Here is a 10,786-nt window from a genome sequence, read left to right on the forward strand (position 1 = left end):
CATAAATATTTAGACTGAAATTTGGTGCAGTCTTTATATTTTTAAAGCATGAGGATTTTAAAAAGAGGGATTGTGGGACTTCAGCCCACTGTGTCTCTTTTCCTTCCAGCTTTGAACTGTGAGAAGTTAGTTCTGTCCGGATGTGTCACCCTCACCAGAGGACCCCAAACATGGGAGTTAAATAAAATTATTGCACTGAGATACTGCCTCAGGCATTTCCTTATAGGAACAATAAGTGGAGTAGTTCAGCTAGTAAGGCCAGGACAAAATATCATTCTCAGTCTTAAGAATGTTTGTGTGTATGCATGCGCACATGCCTGCATGGGGATTTGTGTGCGTTTGTGTGCATTGTGTGTGTGTGTGTGTGTGTCTAAAGAAGTATAACCCAAGAAAAAGTGGTTATCAACTTGATAGTGGTTGGGCTGGGAGGGGTTAGAGGGAGAGTTAGAGGGATGAGAGAAATGAGGTAATTCTATGTTAATTTAAAACATTTTAAAAAGTAAAAAAAAAAAAGTTAAAAAAAAACCCAAGAAAAACATGCAAAGAATTTGGGTAAGAAATAAGAAGATATTGCTCTGTAATTAAGGGACAAAGTTTGCCTAAGAGAAATCTATTGAATCTAAGCTACCTTCACAGACATTCCGAGGGCCCCCACTTTATTTCTTACCTTCTAAGTGCAGAGTCTTGAAGGGAAGTACAGTGACACACTCCTCCCACCATGTTGGTTCAGTCTAGAGAACAGGAGATTGTCAAACTTGGCTGCACATGCTGAGTCATCTCTCCAGCCCCAGAAACACAGTTCTTGAATGAAGGCTTAGAAAGTATGTAAAAAGTAACATGACAATGGAGCAAGTATGAATCTAGACATGGCGCATGCCTAACTCTGAGAGAGACCTTAGGCTGAAATATACCTGTGGAGGATCTTCTTCAAGCTCTCATTCTAGTCTTTGAAATAAAGGGGAGAAAAGCCCTCTTTGCCCTGTCTTCCCAACTGAACACACACACACACACACACACACACACACACACACACACACACACACACCATCTTGAAACAATGGGCTACCCTTCAGAGAGGTCCAAGTGTACCATATAATGGGAAGAGGTGCGAAGGACCCTTTCTGCCTGGGTTGTGGCTTTCCAGTATAAGCCTGTATCTCCTTATGTAGATTGATACTAAAGACAAGGTGGCTCCATTGTGTCTCTCATCTGATGTGGAAAGTAAGTTTCAGTTGAGCCTTCCACCCTACCTCACACCGAGACACTCATCTGATCATCAGATACATCCTGGTTCCTTTCAAGTTTGAATTACTATAGTCACATATAGCTAAACAAGTAAAGGTCTTTCCTGGGGATAGAATCTGGTTAAATTGGACCTCAAAATCGAGTGTGCCTTGGAACATGAAAATGTCATATTTGGAGAAGAGATAGATGGAAGAGAGTGGCAGTTTTGTTGTGATCCACAGAACAAGGAGATTTGGTGGCAAGCCTGGGTGCACATGGAAGTTCAAAGTACATGTGACATTTTAATCACATAACAGTGTTTAGAATATAGTATACCCACATGTCCTACTTGGGCACAGCACTACTCAGGGGACAAGCTGATCAAGATGTAGTGAAACACATTCCTTATTGGAACCTATGTGAACAGACACAACCAGCCAGCAGGAGCAGTTTCAAGAGACCAATGCAAGACCAAGATAGGGGTGTGTGGTGGGACAAGTAGAAGGCAAAACAAGGCTAGACCATGCTGCTTTGGAGGTACAGTCATCTAGCAGCCTTTCTTACCTGAGCAGTCTTGGGATTGCTGAAGCTTGGACTAACTGCAGGGTGGCCCCTGAGCTAAGCAGGGACCTAGGAAACAGCCCCCTGCACATCCACCTTGAGGAGTGGCAAAGAAATGGTATCTGTTTCTCAACTGATGCAGGGTGGGCCAAATGTGCCTGCCAGGACACAGGAGACTATTTTGGAAATACGCACAATTTTGTACCTTTTTGAAAACTCCTCTAACACCGAGACAGAACTCCTTCTCCAGACTGGCTGTGGGCCACCTTGTGACATCATGTGACAAACAGAGAATGATGACTTCAGCAGATGGTTGCCACACTACCAATGCTAGAACTGAGTGGCCACTATTTGTTGGGCATCCCTAGTGGAAGCAAAGGCAGCTCAGACTATCTTGGGGGATGTTTAGTGGTCTGCAGTCCAGAATACACCTAATGGCCAGTCAGAGTATGGGTGTGGACTGTGCCACCAAGTTGCACCTACCTGTTGGGCAAGAGCCAGGAAGAGAGACCTCATCTAATTCTTCTTCTGGGACATGGGTGCATTCAAGAGAAAGTTTGTTGAGGCAAGGTAACTGAGTCACGACACAAGGTCAAGCCGTCCAAGAGAGCCTCGAACCTCAAGACCAAAGCCAACGTACAGCCAACAAGGAAGATAATACCGACCTCCTCAGTCCTCCCTCTGCCAGAAAGCTATGGACCATAGCACAGAATGAGGACTTCCAGTCTGTGAAGTGGAGTGATGATGGAGAAAGCATCATGTTTGAGGTAGACCTGTTTCAGAGAGAGGTCCTTCATCGCAGGGGCACAGGGAAGATTTTTGAAATGGAAAGCTTGAAGAGTTATTCACCAGCTCAACCTGTATGGGTTCAGAAAGATTCACCCAGAGGAAAATGATGGTAAAGTACAAAGCTATTCTTTGTCTCCCACTTTTTGTGATGAGAACATCTTCCTATCTTCATACCCCAGGAGCGATGTGCTTTAAGCTCCTCATTTAGCAGGGCATGTTGTTTACTGAATAGTAAAAGTAATACGAGCAGAGATGACCAGCCACACTAGTAGAAACCCATGAACTGTGGACTAATAGCTGTGGAGCCCCCATAGGACTGGACTAGGCCCTCTGGATATGGGAGACAGTTGTTTAGCTTGAACTGTTTGGGTGGGCCCCCAGGCAGGGGGATCCAGATCCATCCCTGGTGCATGGGCAGACTTTTTGGAGCCCAGTGACTAGGGTGTGACACCTTGCACAGCCTTGGTGCGGGGGTGAGGGAGTTGGACCTGCCTCATCTGAATGTGCCAGACTCTGCTAACTCCCCATGGGAGACTTTGACATGGGAAATGTGGAGATGGGGGTTGGGTTGGGGGAGAATGCTGGGGGTGGGAGGAGGGAATAGGTGGGATCTGTGGTTGGTATCTAAAGTGAATAGACAATTTCTTAATAATAAAAATACTTTAAAAAAAGAAAAGTAAAATATGTACTTGGCATTCTCTAGCACATTGTCTAGGACATCTTTGCTTCAGGGTGAATTCCTACAGAAATGCCATGGAGCAGGATGAAGCTCATTTCTCAAGTATAAAGTATTTCTGGAACAATCAAGTATAATCAGGAACTCATGGGGGTCTCCTTGCACATTCAAGATGAAAGGTGGCCTGCATTCTCTGTCCTTTGGGCAATCTTCACCAACAGCCCACTGCCCTCTAATAGGCATCTCCTCTGAATCTAGCACTCAAATCACAGCTGATTGGATCCCCTGGCCCACAAGCATACAACTGAACTCATCATTTGGACCAAACATGAGCTGGACTCAGCAGACTCCTTGGCATCTGGAGATCAGAAAATGGAGAGACAGATGTCTCCAACCAGCTGGTAAGAGGATGAGAAAGTAGAAGTAGGACTGTCCTGGTGTGAGACTCACAAATCATGCAGATTGGGATGGAGTGGTTAGAACTACAAGCAAATACAGCCGTGCACTGCTAAAGAGGAACCCCGAGCACTGTAGAGTGGGAAAGCACATGTTCCTGAGAGATTAGTGAAGAGCCCAGCTTACAAGACTTTGCAGGCCTTTCCTGGGTAGAACAAGGTCAAGGGCACATAAAACACTCTTGAGTCTTGATAACACACACACAAAAAAAAAAAAAAAGAAAGAAAGAAAGAAAGAAAGAAAGAAAGAAAGAAAGAAAGAAAGAAAGAAAGAAAGAAAGAAAAAAAAAAGTAATAGACTTTGACATTAAACTCTGGGCTGCCCCTTAGATGTCGGCAGGCAGGCAGGCAGGCAGCCCCCGAGAAGCCAGTTAGTGTCACATACATGAGTCACCACCTTCACCTACGAATCATTTCTTTTTACTGGGGTCTTACTGCAGCACATAACATCTCTTGCCAGCCACTTTAGTCATTCTGTCTACCACAAAAATGACCAGTATAACATGATGGGGGTCAGTGTAGCTGTATTTCCGACTGGCTAACCTAGTTCATTTTGTTTCGGATCTACTGCAACTTCAACTTTCAGAGAGACAAGCCGGAGCTCCTAGAGAATATTGGGAGGAAAAAATTGCGAAACCGGTTCTGGTGAGTGAGGCACAATCTCCGGTCACAAGTGCTGCTGAGCAAGGGCCAAGTCCAAAGAATGTGAAGCTTTTACACAAGACAGAAGAAGAGGATGTGAAGTCCCAGCAGGGGGTTCCCAACAACCAGACACCTGCAGGCAACCTTTCCACTGTGCCATCTAGTGCATTAGAAAAGAGCAGCATCCCTGTAAGTGCCCCAGACAACTGTCCACCTCAGGAGACAAGTGGCCCACATGGAGAGGGCACGTCTGATAAAGATACAGTTTCTCCTTTGACTACTGTTAAAATGGAAGGGGCTGGGCATGTGCCCAGTAGTTCCTCGGGGTACCTCGGATATGGGTATGTGATGTCTGTATACAACACTTGCCATTCCATCCGAAAGCTGCCCTCTCAGCCATATCCCTAAGTGTGTCTGCTGAGGAGGAAGAGGAGCAGGAGCAGAAAGAGGAGGAAGAGGAAGAGGGGGAAGAGGAGGAGGGGAAGGATCAGGAGGAGGCATACTCAGAAAACATGTGTATAATCTGTGTGCTGTTTAACAACAAAAAGATGTTCATAAACTCATGGGCCACAAAAGACTGAGAAAAAAAAATCACCATTTTTCTGGAAATGAACTAATTTTACCAAATAAAAACAGATCTCGTGGTGGTAAATAAACATTTTAAAGGTGAGCCTGGAATTTATGTGCTATCTAACCATCTGCACTGTTCCTGTGTCATTGTCTTCCATACCCTGCATGGGGTTTGACTACAATAAAGATACGGGAAAGGACAAAGGGAGCCCAGACACTGAACTCTTATCAATACATTTATTTGTGCAATACAGAAAACCATAGGACTAATGTGAACTTCAGCAAAAAGTCATTTCCTGGCAGTTTTCCTTTTCTATAAAGGCCAAGGTTCTTGAGGTTTTGCATCTCAATGACATAGCCACAGTAGATGGGAAGTCCTCACTGCTATCCCTGTCATTGAGAGCATAGCAGTCTGAGTCTGGGAATAGCATAGAGTGGGCTGTGGTCTACATGGCAGCAATGGTTTCGAGTCACCGTGATATTTAGAGGTTTATACTATGATGGACTAATGGCAGGGCCATTATTTACTTGTTTTCTTGGCACTGTTCTCTAGAGCATTCACTGCTCCACCCCTTCCCCGGAGGGATCAGGTGCTCTGGGATATCTACCTGGAATATATCCTTCCCCCCTTTTCTAGGTATGGGCTCTAGTAACCATCTGGGGTTTGAAATTGGAGTCAGGTACTTCTGCTGCAGGTTGGTTAGCACAGCTTGTGTTTCCAGTTCTACAACCTCATTGGCAGGTAAAGTTTCTGGACACTGCAAAGTCTCTCCAATGTCAACAAGTCCTAGGCACAAAGACAAAAACATACAGTGTATTCTCTTCTATATAGCAAGGTTATCTTTATGACAGCAGGGTCACTATAGTGTCAACTGATGGGGTATAACATATCACCAAAATAATAAGAAACAGGGATTTTTCTCACTGAATACTGGGGACATGAGCAATTGAACCAGGGAATCTTGGGTGAGGCAGCCACAGGCCTTAAGAAAAAGGAGACTGGCTTGTCCTCAGTGACTCTTGTTTTAAATGACAGTCAGGTTCTAGCATACTGCTAAGGCTGGTGTGTATCTACTGAAAGAGCATCAGCCAGGAAGACTACAGTCAATAAGATTCCTAATTAGGTCACTAGTTGACTGTATTAGATGTTGATTGGTATCTTACCCAGGGTCCTTGTGACAGGCATTAGAAGCCATGAAGGTAGCCTTACTCTAGATAATCCTCCACTTTTTTAGTGTCTATGCTGAACTAAGGCCATGCCTTTTGCACATATTCATGCACACATAGTCCAATGCTACAAACAGGTACTGACTTGACACAGGCTTTCAGTTCACAACACAAACATGATCTGAAGCCCAGAGTCAAGAGGTAACTATGTGCGTCTGTGGAACCCAGGCTTATGTACACCAGCCTAGTTACTCCAGCAGCTCTTAAGAGAGGCTACTTAGAAACTTTAGCCCACACCCTCTAGCTAAAAGCAAAATAGAGCCTGTTTTGAATTGTTTTGGATCCTGTCTGAATTGTCTGCTTCATATTTAATACAGGTTCACTTACCAGCTATCACGCCTCTGCCATATTTTTCTCCTTCCTGTAGTAAGGTCTGAATCTGTGTCAGGGTCATTCCCAACCTCTCTACGAGCACCTCCTGCCAGGCATCATCTTCCCAGTCCCTGTGAGCAATGTGGATGGCGATGGTACATTTCTGATGGCTCCTCAATAGGGGACGCCAACGTGTCTCAAGAGTCTTGACTCCATTTAAGATTAAACCAGCATAGGGCTGCCGGAAGGAGAGGCAGGAAAACTTCATTTTCCTTTATGTGCCTAAACACAGAAGCATTATCACAGCTCAGCTCTTCAGGTTCATGTCCATTAGGCCTCACCTTCCCCAGATGTTTCTCATGTACCCCGAAACTCCACTGAATTTGATGTGCTGCTTCCTGTTACAGGTTAATGGTGCCCTGCTCAATGTCAGGACCAATGCCAATGGCTGGAATTAGGATGATGCATGGTCCATGTAGTCTTTGAGGGGCTCACAAAATAGGATGGAAGCAGCTAGAAAAAGGTACCAGGAAAACAGTGTGGTCAGTGCTGACAGAGGTCACTGGGCCCTAGCAGAACACATAGGAGGGAAGGCCGTCTTGACCTAGCCAGGCTTCACATCTGAGTAGGCTGGCTTTAGTACAGAGGAACAGTCTTAGCTTTCCTACTTTTTCTTCCTATGTCACTGTCACCAATACTCTTTGCTTCCTGGCCCTGTCATTATAGCTTATATAGGTGTGGAATTGTAGAGCTCCAATCTGAGCCAGTAAACACCAACCCTTGAAATGTAAACTTGATTTACTTTTGGAATTCCCTTCTAAGTTCCTGCCTTGACTTTCCTCAATGATGAATTGTGACGTGGAAATACAAGCCAAACAATGCTCCCTGCCCCCACAAGCTTTTTGTCAGTATTTTATCTCAGCCAACAGAAATCAAAATATAACATTTTTCTACATTGCTTTTGGTCATGGTATTTGTGATACCAACAGAACGAAACTAGAACACTAATTAAGCCAGTTCTTTGTCACTGAGGACCAGCCTATCACACTCATTCTAGGTCCTAGAATCCAGGACCTCTGTTCTGCCAGTCTGCTTTTGCTCAGTATCACTGTCTCTCCATTCCATGAGTGGATGGTTCTGCCTCTGAGAACAGTGACTGCACACTTTTTACTACACAATGAAAGTCCCTTCTGTGAGTAACTCATGCCTCCAGGCTTACCCTGCCTGCTTTACACAGTGCCCACAGCAGAAATGTCAAATACTGGTCCACACGCAAATCTCTACTTCCTCTGACCCCCCCCCCCCACCATATGATCCCTTCCTTTTGTGTTCCATCCCCTGACACTCCTCTCAAACCTGGTCTCACAGGGAGAACAACTGGCCTATGACAACTCTGCCTTCACAACACTCAATACCTCAGCATCCCTGGCTGCCCCTTTTCCAGGCTTCCATGATGCTCAATGGCTTGCTCTGGCTGCTATGACATGGTCCACACCTTCTTACTCAGGTGACTGAGCCAGGCTGTTGGACTTGGGAGCTCAACTTCTATGAACCCAAATCTACCAGTTTCTCCTTCGTAAGTGAGGTCACAGTCTGTCCTATTTTTATTGCCTAGATGTAGTAGCTCTTATGCTTGCCCTTTCCTCCTCCCACCAATTGGTACACAGCACTACTTGTCTATGAATGCTTCCCTAAACATCATCTTCCATTATCTCCACAGCCACCATCCTATCAAGACCCTACCATCCACTGCCTTTTCAAGCGCCATTTTTCAGAGGCCCTGTGCTGTGAAACTTGCCTGCCGCCCTCTACTATCCACACTGCACTTAGAATGATCTTGGTACTGGGGTCGTCAGATCATCTCATTCTTTAGCTGAAATCTGCCAAGGGCTCCTGTCCCAACCAGTCCAAAACACACCCATTTCAGTAGGCCCCCTCAGGGTCCCTTGTAATCTGGCTGCCCACCCTAGACATGTGCTCTCTTCCTCAGGGTACTGCAGACAAACCTGTTCTGTGGATGAAGAAGCGGCTCTCCTTGGCTTGTCTCTGCTTCTCCACTTGCACAAGCAGAAGGTAGATAAGGAAAACATCAAGTAAAAGATAGTTATGTTGGCTACTGGCAACAGGAAAGGCTTCTACTCAGCAAGTTTTAGAGATCAACAAGAACTACAGCTGGCCTTACAGAGAACACACACGTGCATCTCACTCAAAGCTTGGTTCAAGGTCCCTTTCTGACTGGGACAAGGACCACCTGATATAGAAAGTTAATTCTGCAAGTGGTTCCCATTATTAAGCCAAGCATGCACGATCTAACAGGAGGAAAACAATGCCACACAGAATGTGTTTGCATGGAAATGTTCAGGTGTACTGAATCCCAGTGCTCTCAATGTTATCTGGTAGATGAAACTGGGCATAGTAACAAGAGCCACAGATCGGCACCCCTCACAGTCTGGGGTCTCAGTTCATAGCCTAAAAGTAAGGAGGGACTGGTGCCTGTGGAGCAGCATACATGGTTTCCATGTGCCTGCATCCACACTTCGGAGAAACTGTGAGATGCTGGCAAGATGGGGCAGACAAAGATCAGCCTTGGGCTAGACTAGCTTTGAGATGGCCTTGCATGGGTTATGAGTTAGTTGCACAGTCGGGGAAGCCGGAGCCTGGGGCATTTTCAATTGGGATGGGGGAAAGCTCACAGGCTCTCACTCAGAGATTACCCGTCCTTTGCCTGCTGTGGGTCTCTTCAGCCTTACCGCTTAGCACTCAGCCAACTCCTGTTTACAGCACAGTCCTCCGCCTTTCAGCGTTCCAGGGAGGCCTCCAGTACCAGCAGCTCCTAAGCGTGGGTGGCTAACACTGGCTCTAAAGAAAGGAAAGCATTTGGCTAGTGCCGACCAGAGTTCTGGGATTTTAACTCTTTAAGTAGAGGAACAAACGTAGAGACGAATCCACGCCCTTACGCACATAATCTTGCGTAAGCACGCACACTAGGTCCATTTACGTGACTAAACATTCGCAGCCAATTAGAACTACAGGCACCATTCATGCATCAGGGATAGGAAGATGCGGACTTACGTAATTGAGCTGTAAACCACACTGGATGCTAGGAGACTTTGTGGGATTTACCGGTTTCTTAAAGCAATCTGGCAGATAAAGCTGGGTCAGGGTCGGATCGGCAGTAGGCTGCTGGGAAGAAAAAGAAATGAGAAAAGGAATCGGGGATTCATTCAGATGGGTTGCGAAAGTAGCAGGGTGCCAGGCAGCAGGAGGTGCGGGGTGGGAACTTTAAGGGAAGAGGCTTGTTGAGGAGGGGCTTGGAATAGGTCCAGGGAAGAGCTGTGAGTCCTGAGGTTAGGCATTGGGGTGGGATGGGGCTGGGCGGGGCGGGGTTGTGAGCACCGGGAACCGGGGAGTTTGTGCACTGAAGAATCCCTTGGGAACATATTGGAATTGCCAGTGCTTGTAATCTGGGCAGGGCTGTGAACCGAGTTGGGCGGGGTGTGTTGTCCTGCGTGGGTGGGGCTACGGGGATATTAGGGCAGAACTTTGATTTCCAACTAAATTAAGTTGGCCCAGATATGCTTAAGGTGAAAGGAAGGCCTGTGCATGCTGAAATGGCAGTGGTGGGCCAGACTGTGAATGCTAAGGTGGGCAGGGCCTCAAAGTACCATCCAGGGCTGTGAGTGGTGAGATAGGTTGACAGAGCTGAGCTTTGGATCCTGTCATTTGTGATGGAGGGTTACGGGAGGAGGAAGGAATGCCTTGGCTTGCTGAATTAGGAGGGTGTGCGGGGCTGTATATGCTGAGGTAGAGGTTGGGGGCGGTTCAGTGATTGATGACATATGAAGTAGGAAAATAGCTTTGGATAGTGATGTAATAAAGACCTAGAAACTCTGAAAGAGAAGAGAGAGGCCGCGTGTGGTGATATAGGAGTGGTATGAGGGGCACACATTCTGGGTTAGTAGTGGTGGGAGATACTGTGTGTGTTGATGTCCAGTGGGAGCTGTGCATGCTGAGGTTGGAGTGGTGGGCAGTGCTGTGTGTGCAGGAATAGGAGTGGTGAGTGGTGTTGCAAATGTTGCCCTAGGCATGTAGGGTCTACAGAATACCAGAAAGATGCTCTAGTTATTAACTTATGGAGGGGGGAGGGAGACTTTGAATACTAATATACTATGGCAGAGGGCCACTGGAGGGAGAAGAACAAAACTGCATGCCGAAGTAGGAGTGGTGGGTCAGCTGTGAGTGCTGACCTAGGGTATGTCTCAACAGTTACAGGGATGATTATCAATGGTAAGATATGAAGTGGGGCTGGAGCTTTGGATATTGATACAAT

The 10,786-nt window shown here is 46.2% G+C and overlaps 1 protein-coding gene and 1 pseudogene across 3 annotated transcripts; one reads left to right on the forward strand and one right to left on the reverse strand.

Moving 5' to 3' along the window:
• The first annotated feature begins 837 nt into the window (after positions 1 to 837).
• LOC131900223 (heat shock transcription factor, X-linked member 3-like) lies at positions 838 to 4,928 on the forward strand (annotated as a pseudogene).
• A 288-nt stretch (positions 4,929 to 5,216) lies between these two features.
• Positions 5,217 to 9,757, reverse strand: Eola2 (endothelium and lymphocyte associated ASCH domain 2). Of its 3 annotated transcripts, XM_059251316.1 has the most exons (4): positions 9,529 to 9,757; positions 9,207 to 9,315; positions 6,472 to 6,738; positions 5,217 to 5,704 (listed from the first exon to the last, which is right to left on the reverse strand). In XM_059251316.1, the coding sequence occupies exons 3-4, from the start codon at positions 6,722 to 6,724 to the stop codon at positions 5,442 to 5,444; spliced, it is 516 nt and encodes a 171-aa protein (XP_059107299.1). In that variant the 5' UTR covers positions 6,725 to 6,738; positions 9,207 to 9,315; positions 9,529 to 9,757; the 3' UTR covers positions 5,217 to 5,441. The 3 variants fall into 3 exon arrangements, with proteins under 3 accessions (XP_059107299.1, XP_059107300.1, XP_059107301.1); XM_059251317.1 differs by lacking the exon at positions 9,529 to 9,757 and having other exon boundaries at positions 9,207 to 9,402; XM_059251318.1 differs by lacking the exons at positions 9,207 to 9,315; positions 9,529 to 9,757 and adding an exon at positions 8,463 to 9,199.
• Positions 9,758 to 10,786: the final 1,029 nt, after the last annotated feature.

Source organism: Peromyscus eremicus, chromosome X (assembly GCF_949786415.1).
Source record: "Peromyscus eremicus chromosome X, PerEre_H2_v1, whole genome shotgun sequence".
Classification (NCBI taxonomy): Eukaryota; Metazoa; Chordata; class Mammalia; order Rodentia; family Cricetidae; genus Peromyscus; species Peromyscus eremicus.